Here is a 15883-nt window from a genome sequence, read left to right on the forward strand (position 1 = left end):
AGGGTTGAATTTATTGTCATCATGCATATTTGGCTGAAGGAAAAACACCTACACCCTCAGGGAATTAAAAGGAACACAGATCTGTCAGGTTAAAGAGCAGCAAGAAGTTGAAGATATAATTGTGATCAGGAAAACTAAGGTAAGGAGAATGCCGTTCCTAGCTTTTGTGTAGTGGTACTGTCATATAATTGATAGGCTCTTAGCAGTAACATTGAGATAAGTACCATTCCTCCTTTACAGATGAAAAGGCTGAGGTTTAGAGAGATTAAATGATGGTGGTTTGGCGGCAGCTGCTTCTTATTGACATATATTCATGTATTTCTTCAGCAGATCTTTGAGCACCTACTGCATGTCAGGCCCTGTTCTGGGCTTTGGAGACACAGCAGTTAGTTGACAAAGCAGACAAAAATATATGCCTTCCTGAAGCTTACATTTCAGTAGGGAAAGGCAGCTGATAAATAAGTAAATTATGAAATGTGCTAGATGTATTTTTTTCCGTAAGTCCTGAGGAGAAAAGTGAAATGGGGGGGGGGCTGGTTTAAATTGTAAACAGGGTGGCTAGAAGGGTTTTGAAGAGAAGGGTGATATGAGCCATCTGAAGTTAACCAGATCACTCTGGCTACTGTATTGCAAACAGATTGAATTATGGATCAGGCATGGAATTAGGTCTGTGTACTCACTGTCAGGCAGTCTTTAATAACTACTGCAGAGCAGAAAATGAGTCTCAGTGTGCTTAAGATCACAAAGCTAGTAAGTGCTAACAACTCTTTTGAAAATATGTTTGGATTTTATAACCTTATGTTTAGACCAGCCACATTTCTGTTTCTGTTGGGAGGAGGAGCCAAAAATGTATAAAAGGGCTGTGTTCTTGATATTTGTCTTTGGGGCAGCAGTGAATGAAGATTTGGATGAAGGATCAGCAAATTGCACAGAAGCAAACAAATTTGGAAAATCTTGCTGTGGAAAGAGAATCTGAAAAGTTTCTTGAAAATGAAAGAATTAATTATAAATGGTACAGAATCCAGTGTAACTAACGGAGTTATGATGCATAATGTTGATGAGTAATGATGATGTTCTGTTTACTTAGTGTGAGGTCTTCATTGTTAAGCTGTATGTATAATAGTTGAGAGTACAAACTCTAGAGTTGAACTGTGTAAATTCAAATCCCAGCTCAAATCCCAGTTCAAGTAATAGCTGTGACTTTAGGCAAATTACTTGACTTTTCTTAGCTTTAGTTTCCTAATCTGTAAAATAGGTATAAGGTACAAATGAAACATGTTCTTACCACACCATCCAGCAATCATGCTCCTCCATGTTTACCTGCAGGAGCTGAAAAACTTATGCACACAGATATTTATAGCAGCTTTATTTGTAATGATCAAAATTTAGAAGCAGGGAGTTCCTATCGTGGCACAGTGGAAATGAATCCGACTAGGAACCATGAGGTTGTGGTTTCGATCTCTGGCCTTGCTCAGTGTGTTAAGGATCTGGCGTTGCCATGAGCTGTGGTGTAGTTCTCATACACAGCTCAGATCTGGCGTTGCTGTGCCTGTGGTATACGCTAGCACTGTAGCTCCAATTCAGCCCCTAGCCTGGGAATCTCCATATGCTGTGATTGCAGCCCTAAAAAGACAAAAAGACAAAAAACAAAAAACAAAACAAAAAAAAAAAACACAAAACAGCTTAGAGGCAACCAAGTTGCCCTTCAGTAGGTGAGAGAATAAACTGTGGTGCATCCAGAGAATGGAATATTACTCAGCACTAAAAAGAAATGATCTATCAAACCATGAACAGACATGGAGGACTTTAACTGCACATTACTAAGTGAAAGTAGCCAATCTGAAAGGGCTACATAATGTACGATTCCAACTATGTGACATTCTAGAAAAGAGAAAATAAAAAGATGAGTGGGTGGGTGGGAACATAACTCAGCAGAGCACAGAGGATTTTTAGGACAGTGAAAATACTCTGTATGATACTGTAATGATAGGTATATGTCATACATTTGTCCAGATCCAGAGAGTGTCCAAGATAAACTTGGTACCATAGCTTATCTTAGGTACCAAGAATGAACCCAGAAATAAGCTGTGGACTCTGGGTAATTATGATATGTCAGTGTAGGTTCATTTGTTGTAACAAATGTATCACTTTGGTAGGGATATTGATAATAGGAGCAGCTATACATGTGGGGGTATATGGGAAATATTTGTACCTTCCACTCAGTTTTGCCATGAACTATGGACCTAAAGCTACCCTTAAAAATAAGCTATTTTTAAAAACGGGAATAGGAGTTCCAGTCGTGGCTCAGTGGAAATGATTCTGACTGATAAACACGAGGACACAGTTCGATCCCTGGCTTCGCTCAGTGGGTTTAGGATCCAGTGTTTCCGAGAGCTGTGGTGTAGGTCACAGACACAGCTTGGATCTGACATTGTTGTGCCTGTGGTGTAGGCCAGTGGCTACAGCTCCCATTGGACCCCTAGCCTGGGAACCTCCGCAGGTGTGGCCCTAAAAAGGCTAAATAAATAAATAAATAAAACAGGAATGGTAGCATTCACCTATTAGTGTTGTTATGGGGATTGTATGAGTTGTAGAGTATTTGGAACAGTGCAAATGGTATGGATTAAGCTTATCTGATTTAGTTATATTATTCATGAACATAAAAATATTTACGTAGATTTCGTAGGTTCACTCATAGACTTGGGGTTGGTTCCATCTCTGTTTTTCCCCATGTAAATTTTACTTTTTCAGTCTCAAATTCCTCTATCCTGATTAACATGTAGAATCTAATCATATTGACTGTATGTACTTCTTTAAGTGTGGGCACAGGGCCTCTTAGAATGAGCTGGAGGGTAAACTGATAATACAGATTGTACAGATTGTTACAGAAGTATACAGATTTGTTACCCTTCTCATGGAATTTACCAACTCAGACATTTTGAGGGTGGACCAAGGAATTTGCCTTTTCATAAGCATCCAAGACTATTCTGATGCAAGTTGGAGTGCTGGTTCTTTGAGAGTGTGGGAAGGATTATATCACACTTCTAATCTCCCAGGCACTTAATGCAGTCTTCACAAATTCTCTCCCCCAAAAATGCATGTAGATTTTAACAGATCACTGTATATCTGGAAGCTAGAAGGAAAGTAGTGACCCTAAAACTCCTCGGTCCACCTCAGAACCCAGTCTCTTGTGTGAAATGACTTCTTTTTTAAATGAAGGAGAATAGTCTTTATGTCAGACTCTTTGTGGTGATTCTTCCTAAAGTGTAATAGGCCATTGCTGTTCTAACTTTTAAGTAGTGAGTATATGATTGATCCTAAACGGTTGAGTCATTTTGAGGGACTTTTGGGGATAAAAGCAAACTCTAGAATAGAAAAACAGCTATCATTAGCAACAGGTAATTAAATGAAGTAATAAATGATTGTGCAGTGAAATGATAGGATTACTATTCAAACCCTTTTTCTCCTGACCCTACAGCCAGGCACATGAAATAAATTCAGTTGTGGATGGAGATAATGTTTCATAAGTCTTCTTGAGAAGCTCAGTCATTACTAACTACTGGCAGGACTGTTCTGCTGATAAAGAAGGGATTACTTTACAAATACTTTTTAAAAAATAATGGAAAAATGAAGTGAATACAGATTTAGAAGGGAAAGAAACAAAAAGATTGCAAGTATTGGTTTGCAAATGAAAAAAACAAGCATTTATTTAATACCTGTATACCCAAGATTGTGCTAGGCATACACACACAATCTCTCTTCATATTCACAGCATCTTAAGAAAGATATAGTAATCCTTATTTTATGGAAAATAAAATTGAAACTCGAAATGGCTCATACAGTAGGCAATGAACAAAGTCAGAATTTAAACACAACTTTTTTTTTTTTTTTGTCTTTTTGTCTTTTTGTCTTTTCAAGGGCTGCACCTGTGGCATATGGAGGTGCCCAGGCTAGGGGTCTAATCGGAGCTGCAGCCTCTGACCTACGCCAGAGCCACAGCAATGCAGGATCCGAGCCACATTTGCGACCTACACCACAGCTTATGGCAACACTGGATCCTTAACCCACTGAGCAAGGCCAGGGATTGAACTCGCAACCTCATGGTTCCTAGTTGGATTTGTAAACCACTGAGCCATGATGGGAGCTCCCTAAACACAACTTTTGAGTGTATGGTATAGTTTAACCTAGTTGAGCTGTTTATAATTGATTAGCAACTATATACAATTGCACTGCAAATTAATGTTTTTTTTGCAAAACCAGTGCACAGTGAGCACTATTTCAGAGGTCCCTTGGATTTGAGTTATTCGAAGAGGGCCAAGGGTGTTTCCGCTTCCAACCAAGATGAAAAAACGGAGACCAGAATCACCCTCCTGCCTGAAGTAACTAATGATAGACAAAATATATTTAAAAATGAGTTTTGGACATTGGAAAGCAGGCAGCTTAGGATTGTGTTTTGTGAGAGAAGAAACTAATGTGGTGGGCCTAAGAGGGTGCCAGCTGCCTTCCCCGCAGTGCAGGAGTGCTAAACAGAGCCTTCTCAGAGATGTGTGGAGAGCCAGGGTGGTGAGAATTTGCAGTGCTGGGTGCTGGAGAGAAGGCAGCAGCATGGAGAGAGGCTCTAGAGAGGTGCAGAGGACCCCTCACATCTTTGCTGGCCTAAGGTGTTTGGCTGAGTGCTCATTTGTGCAGACAACCCAAGACTAGGGAAAATACAGGAAGGCATAGACCCAGTAGTTTCCAGGGCTCTCAGAGGGGGCTGGAAATAGTTCATGTTCCCACCAGCCAGGGAAGAAAGGCCTCATGATACCCAGAGCAGTGGGTGGAAGCCTCAGAAAGATGTGGCCTTAAGCAATGGGCTAAATAAGCCTGAAATGACGTGCCTCTGGAACTGCTGTAAAGTAATAGAGATTTCCTTGAGAAGGATAGAAGGATTAAGTAAGATAAAACAGGAAAAAATATATGACCGATGTTCAGGCAAACAGGAAAGCTGTTTAATTTGTAAAATAGTGGAACAGAGGCTACTAGACTTTTTTTTTTTTTTTTTTGGCCATACCTGTGGCATGTGGAAGTTCCTGGACCAGAGATCACACCCATGCCATAACAGTGACCTGAGCCACTGCAGTGACAGCACTAGATATTTAACCCACTGAGCCACTTGGAATCCCAGTACTAAAGTATAAATTATAGCAAGTCATCAGCAACTGCAAAAATGAAAAGGAATCAGCACTGGATGCTTTTGATGGCCCTACGGATACAAATAGAACTGATTTTCTCTTTTAACCTTCAGGGGTGTTTTAGGTCTTCTCCTCCCTGTTTTTTTTGATTGGGTTGTTTTTTGGTTGGGGGATTTTGTTTTGTTTTTGTTTTAATTTTATTAGAGTTAACTTCAAACCTTCAGACTTTGAAAGGTCTTGAAATACTCTGTTCCTCAAACTAATAATTTTATTATATATTTCAGTTCTTCGAAAATTGGTAATTTAGCTCAAAGCATCTTTGGTAACTCTTGGGTTACTAACATCTTTAAAGAAAACTTTCCATTCTTCCACTGTTTTCCTAGGTTAGAAGAATTACTTTTCCATATAAAGCATGTAGTCATGTTGTTGGTAAAAATGTATATTTAAGCTTTACAAATGTAGGTAATTAACAGAAAAGGATAATTTTTTTTACTACTATTAAAGGAGACTTTTACTATACATGAAGTCTCTTTACTGTACATACCATATTGTTTGAAGATGGACCATCTTTAATTCTGTAGATTAACTTATACTTTAGCAATTGTACTGTCAATCTGCAAACTAGGAGCATTTATCACCCCAAAATGGGAGACATTAAATTGGGATTTACATCTTATATTGGGGAAAGCTTTCCTTATTGTGGCATTAGAGCCAGAAAAGCCGAAGGAAAAATCTTACAGGTTGGACTACAAGACAGAGTAGGACTGCTAGGCAAAACACACCATTAACATATTTAAGACATGGTAAACTATTTTTATTTTGTTTTTTTGGGGGGGGGTATGATTTTTTAAATTTTTTTTTTCATTTTTTTAAATTACTCAAATGAATTTATCACATCTGTAGTTGTATAATGATCATAACAATCTGATTTCACAGGATTTCCATCCCACAGCCCAAGCACATCCCCCCACCCCCCAAACTGTCTCCTCCGGAGACCATAAGTTTTTCAATGTCTGTGAGTCAGCATCTGTTCTGCAAAGAAGTTCAGTCTGTCCTTTTCTCAGATTCCACATGTCAGTGAAAGCATTTGAGGTTGGTGTCTCATTGTATAGCTGACTTCACTTAGCATGATAGTTTCTAGGTCCATCCTTGTTGCTGAAAATGCTGGTATTTCGTTCTTTTTGATGGCTGAGTAATACTCCATTGTGTATATGTACCACATCTTCTGGATCCACTCCTCTGTCGATGGACATTTAGGTTGTTTCCATGTCTTGGCTATTGTAAATAGTGCTGCAATGAACATTGGAGTACATGTGTCTTTTCGAGTCATGGTTTTCTCTGGATACATGCCCAGGAGTGGGATTGCTGGATCAAATGGTAGTTCTATGTTTAGTTTTCTGAGGAATCTCCATGCTGCTTTCCACAGTGGTTGCACCCATTTACAATCCCACCAACAGTGTACTAGGGTTCCTTTTTCTCCACACCCTCTCCAGCACTGATTGTTTGTAGACTTTTTGATGATGGCCATTCTGGCTGGTGTAAGGTGGTACCTCAGAGTGGTTTTGATTTGCATTTCTCTAATAATGAGTCACGCTGAACATCTTTTCATGTGTTTCTTGGCCATCTGTATGTCTTCTTTGGAGAACTGTCTGTTTAGATCTTCTGCCCATTTTTTTATGGGGTTGTTTGTTTTTTTGGTATGGAGCTACAGAAGGTGTTTATAAATTTTGGAGATTAATCCCTTGTCAGTTCACTTGCAAAGATTTTCTCCCATTCTGTGTGTTGTCTTTTTGTGTTGTTTAGGGTTTCCTTTGCTGTGCAGAAACTTTGAAGTTTGAGTAGGTCCCATTTGTTTATTTTTCTTTTTATTTTCAATACTCTGATAGGTGGGTATGAGAAGATGTTGCTGTGGTTTATGTCAGAGAGTGTTTGGCCTATGTTTTCCTCTAAGAGTTTGATAGTGTCTGGTCTTATATCTAGGTCTTTCATCCATTTTGAGTTTATTTTTGTGTATGGTGTGAGGGAGTGTTCTAATTTCATTCTTTTGCATGTGGCTGTCCAGTTTTCCCAGCACCACTTATTGAACAAGCTGTCCTTTCTCCATTGTATATTCTTGCTTCCTTTGTCATTGATTAGTTGGCTGTAAGTGCATGGGTTTAATTCTGGGCTTTCTATCCTGTTCCACTGATCTATATGTCTGTCTTTGTGCCAGTACATGGTAAACTATTTTTTAAAAGATATAGGAAATTCACTCTTCTAAAAAAAGCCTCTGGAAAACTACTTTGCCTCACTACAGCAATTTGAAGTAAAACAATAATGAGGTGATTCTGTTAAAAAGGTGAAAAATTCCTGCATTGATGAGGAAGAGAGAAAAGTCACCCTTTAATACATTGTGTAACTTGGTCGGATCTTTCTGTAGGGCTGGTGGATTGGTATTAGGAGCATGCAGGCTGGATTCATGTCCCAACTCTGTCACTAAAATCTGTGATCTCAGACAAGGTTTCCCACCTGAGAAGATGGAGATAATAATAGTATATACTTCATAGAGTGATTCTGTAAGAATGACATGAATTTTGTAAAATAAAGCACTTAATATAAATTATGATATCTGGTGCACAGTTTTAGCTTCTGGAGGAGACATCATTTACATATTCAAAGGGCCCAGCAATCCAGGTGAACAAAAAGGACCTGCTTCCAGTACACAGGTCGGCATCCAGACTTCTCATCAGCAATATTGTTTGTTAAAACACAGTAGAACAGTACCTTCAAATTCTGACATGGCTTGGCTTTCAATCCAGAATTCCGTAAGCAGCCAAATTATCAACTGAGTACAAGGATAAAATTATATTTTCAGAATGAAAGAACTTAGAAAGTTTACTTTTCATTAAAAAGTTACTTGAGGATAGATTAAAGCCAAAACAGAATCTGAGGAACAGTGGCCTCAGCTGAGGGGTGCAGTTGGAAGAAATCCCAGGTTGATAACTGTATATTGGGCCTATGAACCTTCTCCACTCCATCCACATTAAAATAGGAACCCAGAGGGCTTGGAAAAAAATATTTTCAAAAAGCAAGCATATGATATGATTAAGATTTTGAAAGATTTTAGAGATATGATAAAGATTTATGATACTTTTTTTTTTTCAGGGCTGCACCTGTGTCATATGGAGGTTCCCAGGCAAGGGGTCAAATCAGAGCTATGCTGCTGGCCTTCGCTACAGCAACACAGGGTCCAAGCCCTGTCTGTGACCCACGCCACAGCTCACGGCAATGTCAGATCCTTAACCCACTGAGTAAGGCCAGGGATAGAACCTGCAACCTCATGTTTCCTAGTCAGATTTGTTTCCGCTGTGCCACAACAGGAACTCCAAGATTCATGTTACTTTTATCAGCAAGAAAAAGGCAATTAAAAGCCAGGTGAAAGTCTGTATAAGAAATACAGCATCTTGGGAGTTCCTGCTGAGGCACAGTGGGTTAAGAATCCAGCTTCAGTGGTTCAGGTCACTGCAGAGACCCAGGTACGATCCTTGGCTGGCACAGTGAGTTAAAGGATCCTCTGTTGTCACAGCTGTGGTATAGGTTGCATCCATGGCTCAGATTCAGTCCCTGGCCCAGGAACTTCCATATGCCACAGGTTTGGCCATTAAGGAAGGAAGGAAGGAAGGGATACAGTATCTTAAATTGGCAGCAAAATAAAATGCACCCTTGTTGAAAGCAGTTAATGAAAGATAATCCATTTGACACTGATACTTCGAATGTTTTACTTTGAGCAGCACAGGTTTTGCAACATAAGATAGTATATATTTTTTTTTTTTTTCAGAAAAATGTTTTCTTTTTTTTTTCTTTTTGGCTGCCCTGCAGCATATAGATTTCCTGGGCCAGGGATCAGATCCAAGCTTCAGTTGAGACTTATTCCACATCTGTTGGCAACACTGGATCCTTTAACCCACTGTGCTGGGCCAGGGATCGAACCTGTGGCCTAGTGCTGCAGAGACATTGCTGATACCATTGTACCACAGTGAGAACTCAGGATTGTACTTCTTTTTATATGAGTCCAAGCATAGTACTTGGTAAAAAAAAATTTATAGGGTATGTATATACAAATTATACATATGTGTATACAGATATATAATATCTAACATAATATATTGTCTTTTGTCTCACATATTAGAATAAGCCTATGGACAAAGCCTGGGAAACTTAATTATAGGTAAAACTAAAGCTTAAAAATTAAAAATCTTTAAAGAAAAGATATAATTGGCAGAAGTTGGAAGTGGAGTGGAATAGTACAGGTAAAGTAATTTTCTTATTTTACAAGGTAGGGAATCAAGATACTGTTTAAAGTTGATAGAGTAAGAGATGGTTAAATGATGTTATTTAAAATTACAAAGATAATCAGAAGATTTTAAAGTATGATGTATTAAATGAGGAAAGGTTTGGCATAGTAGGAGGTAGATAGAGAAAATGAGCCAATTTCCTCATTATTTACTCCAGGAATTCAATAAAATGGTTTAAAAATGATAAAATAATAAACAGAGGTATAAATATATTAACTGCCCCCCAGGAAAAACTAAAACCAATGTTTACATTGTTTACCTCTGGGAGTAAAACTTGGGCTGGGAGATAGGAGTAAGGAGACTTTACTTCTCATTCTGTACCATTTATTTCATTGTAAACTTTTATGTGTGTTTAATTATCTGTACCAAGTGTCTGTTTTTTAACCTAAAAATATACTACAAATCATCTTTAGCCAAGTTTTTTTTTTAAATATTCTATCCTGATGTGTCTTGAGACTGCTGAAAACACTCATGTGGGTGGTAAGCTGCATACACTGTGCGACAGGGGAGATGACTTGTTTTTGTTCTAATTTTTGATGATTACACCTCACCTAAATGGTAGATTTCAGCTCTCGGTACTAGATTATGAGTAATTGTAGAGTGTAAATATAAAAGGGCATCCAGGTCTGTGAGGTCTAGAACTATTGCATGAGAAAGGCGAGGGGAACTGCTGGTGGGAGTCTGGGAAAGTATAATTCAGGGTTAGGAGGAACATGAATGATCACCAGCAGGCTTTAGAATGTGGAAGAGAGGTTTTATTGTTCTGTGTGGTCTCCAAGGGCAGAAATGAGACCAGTGGGAAAAAATTAGAGTGGCCACATTATAAAGAGCTTTCCAAGTACAGAAGCTGCATGGTGATGTCACTGTTACTGTTCAGAGAGACTGTGGAGAGCATGTTCTTGTGGGTTAGAATTCTACTAGAGGACTTCTGATGTTCCCTATAACTTTGAGTTTCTGAGGGGCTAGTTAAGAAGAAAATCTTAAGAAAGTCCACAATCATATTTGTACTCTTTTATTACCCAAAAGGGTAAAATGAATTCAACACTTTAACGCCGTATTTTCACTGGGCATGAGGCGTTGGCAATTCAGAGATAAACAAGATACAAATAGATCCATGAAACTTAATCTGGAATGCCCATTTCAGCTTAATAGATGCGCAGTGAATGCTTCCCTTAAACCAAACTCTCCCCTTCTCTAAAGACAAATGAGCACATCATGGCGTCTCTCAAGACCCCATGATGTTCAGGGAGCCAGTGTGGTGGTAGCATTTCATTACATTACAGCTGAAGAGCTTAGGGTGGCATCAGAGAAGGCTTCACAGAGAAAGTGACTACTGATTCCATCTTGTCACCACATGCTGGATCACCTGGGACATGATTCATAACTCTTTATCTACAAAACAGCTAGGGCTAGAACTCTGATGTAAAATTCCATCGTTCTAAAATGTTTTTTGTCAAAATATGTTTTAAAGATACAAATTTATGAAAAGTAATATGATAAAAATGTTTACTGTGAATCTAAATGGATATTCTTTTGCATAAATGATTTTTAATTTTTTCATTTAATTTTTATTTTGGAGTATATGTCACCAGAACTTGGCCTCTGTCTATTGCTGCTGAATAGAAACTTGGAGACAGAGTTTTGGGTGAAGGCAGAAAAAAATAGCTTTATTGCTTTGCCAGGCAAAGGAAGGTCACAGCAGGCTAATGCCCTAAAGACTGTACCCCCCTTGGGAGAGATTGGGAGGTGGTTTTATAGTTTGGAAGTGAAAAACAGGGCCACAGATTAGGATCAGCGTAGATGCAAACTTTCATTGTTTTTCAAAGCTGGTGATCCTTCTTCCATTTGTTGGGGATTTTAGTTCTGCAGAAGAGCTCAGATATTGTTGTCTGTATTCCTTGAGAAGGAACCAGGACTCTGCCCCAAGGCTACATCCCCTCCATTCCTTGATTAGCAGCTGTTTGAACCTCCCCACTGGAACTCAGGAAGGTCAAGTAGCCTGAATGAGGCCTGTTTCCTAAAAAGAAATGGGGGCCACAGAAAGGCTTTTGTTCCCAGGAGCCCTATTGGGCCCTGCTCTGTTACATATACTTGATTTATAATGTTGTGTTAGTTTCAGGTGTACAGCAGAGTGATTCAGTTATACATATATCCATTTTTTTCAGATTCTTTTCCCATATAGGTTATCACAGAATATTGATGGATATTCTTTCAGGTTAAGCTTTTGTTAGTTTCCTGGGACAATGTGTTCCATTAGTCCATTGACTTATTGTTTTTATGTAACATTCGCTTGAAATATTATGCAATGCTATAAAATTTTGTGTTACTATCATATCAGATTTTGTTGTATTAATATCGAAGGAATTTCTTTTTTCTTTCTTGTTAGAATACCCCTATGATTTTAATTCTTGTATTTCTTTTGAAGGGAGACAGTTTCATCAAATAGGTCTTTAGATTAAAATGTTATAACTATTGAGAATATAAAACTTGATTGTAGAAATTTTAGTAAATTTTGTACAATTTTAGTAAATTTGAAATTCTTTTTTTTTTTTTTTTTTGTCTTTTTGTCTTTTTGCCTTTTCTAGGGCTGCTCCCATGGCGTATGGAGGTTCCCAGGCTAGGGGTCGAATCAGAGCTGTAGCCACCAGCCTATACCACAGCCACAGCAATGCCAGATCCGAGCCTTGTCTTCGACCTACACCATAGCTCACGGCAATGCCAGATCCTTAACCCACTGAGCAAGGCCAGGGATCGAACCCTCAACCTCATGGTTCCTAGTCAGATTCGTTAACCACTGAGCCATGACAGGAACTCCGTAAATTTGAAATCTTGAAGGATCACTGAAATTTGTGAAGTGACTTTCTTCCCAAAGCAGATATTCCAAGGAAACATTAATTAAGACTGTATTTAATTACTGCTGTTAATTTATTGGTACAAAAAATTTCAACAGATTTTTAGAGCATTTTTTAAAAAATACATAGCACTTTAATATAATAAAAATAATAGTGTTAAACTCCCCGTTGTTGAATATCTAAACTGTAAACATACTTTTTCAGAGAAAAATATTAAAATCATTATTTAGAAAAAACTTTAATATTGTGTATGATTTTCTGTTGTGTCAGTCAAGTCTCTCCCTCTAGACAATTCCAAACTTCTAAAATGGCTTGGTTTTTTTGGTGACTAGCCCCCATCTAGGAGCCATGCAGTAGCCCACCTAGAGTGAGAGTTGCCTCATTAGAACTAAAACAAAAGGTGGAGTTCCTGTGGTGGCTCAGCAGGTTAAGAACCTGACTAGCAGCTATGAGGCTGAGGGTTTGATCCCTGGCCTCGTTCGGTGGGTTAAGGATCTAGTGATGCTGCAAGATGCAGCATAAGCATTGTAGCTGTGGCGTAAGCCAGCAGCTGTAGCTCTTGATTTGACCCCTAGCCTAGGAGCTTCCATATCCTGCAAGTGCAGCCCTACAAAGAAAAAAAAAGGAACTAAAACAAAAGAGACTCCCAGGGCTCTTATCACTTAGGAATTTACAATGGTCTAGTTGCCCTGTGTCAGGAACCAGGGAGAAGAGACAAGTATGTGTTTTTCTTATTTCGCAATCCAACACATAATAAGAGCTTAACAAAAGTGACAACTTGCTTTTGGAAACTATAGCAACACAGTGATCACTTGGATCACTTAGAATCATATTACCATGCGCTAAAGACTGTTACCTATAGATTAAAGTCATAAATTCAGTAAACCCTCACTTGATGGAATGAGTAAATATTGAGGGTTCTGTTCACTTTCCTAGTATACTTTCATGTCCTCAATTTTACTCCTTGAGCCCAGTTCTAGTATAGACTCCTTCAAGCTTTGTATCTGCCTCCAGTTGGGACAGCCCTCCTGCTTGTCCAAGCTTACCTTGTGATGCTTAGCACATATTAATTTGTGTCAGTATCTTATCTTCCCAACTGTCTTACATGCATAAAGGAGAATGTGTCTTATTTTTCTCTATAATGTCCTTACTGCCTAGCACAGCACTGTCCAGTAGAATATCATATGAGCCACATACTCAAATTTAGGTTTTATAGTAGCAACATTAAAGATAAAAAAAATCAGGAGTTCCTCTGTGGCTCAGTGGGTTAAGAATCCAACATAGTGCCCATAAGGATGTGGGTTTGATCCCTGGCCTTGCTCAGTGAGTTAAGGACTCAGCTTTGCCACACGCTTTAGTGTAGGTCATGGATGTGGCTAGGATCCAGCATTGGTGTGACCATGGTGTAGGCCAGCAGCTGCAGCTCCAATTCGACCCCTAGTCTGGGAACTTGCATAAGCTGCAGGTGCAGCTGTTAAAAAAATCAGAAAAATAATTGTAACGATGTATTTAACCCAGTATATCAAAACTATTTCAATGTCAAATTAATATAAAAAACTAGATATTTTACATTCTTTTTTGTACAGGTCTCCAAAATCTTATATATTATGTCTACAGCATATCTCAAATCTACACTAGCCACATTTTAAGTACTCAGTAACCATTTAGCTAATGAATGTTGTATTAGACAGTAAAGTCTAACAAATTATAGGTGATTAGCAAATGAATATTGCATAGGACGACTTTTAAGAAACAATCTTTTTTTCTCCCAACAGACTACCATGGCTGCAGGAGTCTTGCCTCAAAATGAACAACCATATTCTGCTTTGGCGAATAACAGTGGGTATGCTGTAAACATGAAAGGTAATAGTTCTTTAATATACCATTTGTCTCTGTGCGAACTAGAATTTAATAAAGCTCTATAAATGGACATGAAAGAAAAGGATTGGTTTTTCATATTGGAATCCCAAATTGCAGGTACTAGTTAAGGCCTTTTGTTTATTTCTGCCTTAACATTTTGGTCTCTTAAAATTCCTTTTCAAAATTCTGAGTAATGGAGTTCCCTTTTGGTATAGCAGGTTGAGGATCTAGCATTGTCACTCTAATGGCTCGAGTCCCTGCTGTGGCACAAGTTTGATCCCTAGCCCAGGAACTTCCACATGTCATGGGCATGGCCAAAAAAAGTTCTGATTAATGACCTTAGCTCTTTATTTTTCCTTAAATTTTTTTTTTTTTTTTTGGTCTTTTTTGGCATTTCTTGGGCCGCTCCTACGGCATATGGAGGTTCCCAGGCTAGGGGTCGAATCGGAGCTGTAGCTGCTGGCCTACGCCAGAGCCACAGCAACGTGAGATCCAAGCCGCGTCTGCAACCTACACCACAGCTCACGGCAACGCCGGATCCTTAACCCACTGAGCAAGGCCAGGGATTGAACCCACAACCTCATGGTTCCTAGTTGGATTTGTTAACCACTGCGCCATGATGGGAACTCCCTTAAATTTTTTATATTAACTTTTGAGGCTTTTTCTTTTTCTTTTTTTAAATTTTACCCATGGCATGTGGAAGTTCCAGGGCTAGGGATTGAACCAGAGCCATAGCCGTGACAACGCCATGTAGTTAATGCTGTAGGCCACAAGGGAAGTCCTCTTACACAACTTTTGAAGGTTATTTTTTATTTACAGTTATTAGAAAATATTGTCTGTATTCCTCATGTGGTGCAATATATCCTTGAACCTATCTTACACCCAGTAGTTTTGTACCTCCTACTCCCCTGCCTTTGTGTTGCATACCACCCCACCCCACTGGTATCCACCAGTTCTTTCTATCTGAGTCTGCTTCTTTCACTAATTTGTTGTTTTATAGTTTCCACATATAAGAGATATCATGTAATATTTGTTTTTCTCCGACTGACTTCACTTAGAATAATGCCCTCTGAGTCCATCCATGTTGTTGAAAATGGCAAAATTTCATTCTTTTTATGGCTGAGTAATGTTAATGTATATGTATACACCATATCTTCTTTATCCATTCATCTATTGATGGACACTTAGATTGCTTCCATATCTTGGTAATTGTAAATAATGATTCCTATAAACGGGGTCCATGTATCTTTTTGAATTAGTGTTTTTGTTTCTTTCAGGTATATACCCAAGAGTGGAATTGCTGAATCATGTGGTAGTTCTAGTTTTAGTTTTTTTGAGAAAACTCTGTGTTGTTTTCCACAGTGGCTGCACCAATTTGTAGTCCTACCAGCACTGTACAGTGTTCTCATTTCTCTATATCCTTGCCAACATTTGTTGTTTGTATTCTTTTTATTGATAGTGGTTTTGACAGGTGTGAGGTGTAAGATTAGCTCATTTATTTGTGATTTTTCTTGTTTCCTGAGGTAAGCTTGTATCACTGTAAACTTCCCTCTTAGAACTGCTTTTGTTCTGTTCCATAGGTTTTAGAACGTGGTGTATTTGTCTCTTAAGTATTTTTTTATTTCCTCTTTGACATCTTCAGTGATCCATTGGTTATTTAGTA

At 38.6% G+C, this 15883-nt stretch overlaps 1 protein-coding gene across 3 annotated transcripts in view; it reads left to right on the forward strand.

The window, feature by feature from the left end:
• The window catches only part of PTPDC1 (protein tyrosine phosphatase domain containing 1), a 97398-nt gene that overhangs the window by 18391 nt on the left and 63124 nt on the right, over nt 1-15883 (forward strand). For all 3 annotated transcript variants that reach the window (XR_002342485.1, XM_003124787.4, XM_005662265.3), the window contains exon 2: nt 14136-14223. Coding sequence is in view for 2 of the 3 variants with exons in the window: in XM_003124787.4 (XP_003124835.1) it covers nt 14142-14223 (82 nt within the window). In the remaining variant the exon portion in view is untranslated. The remainder of the gene's footprint in view (nt 1-14135; nt 14224-15883) is intronic.

Source organism: Sus scrofa, chromosome 3 (genome assembly GCF_000003025.6).
Source record: "Sus scrofa isolate TJ Tabasco breed Duroc chromosome 3, Sscrofa11.1, whole genome shotgun sequence".
Lineage (NCBI taxonomy): Eukaryota > Metazoa > Chordata > Mammalia > Artiodactyla > Suidae > Sus > Sus scrofa.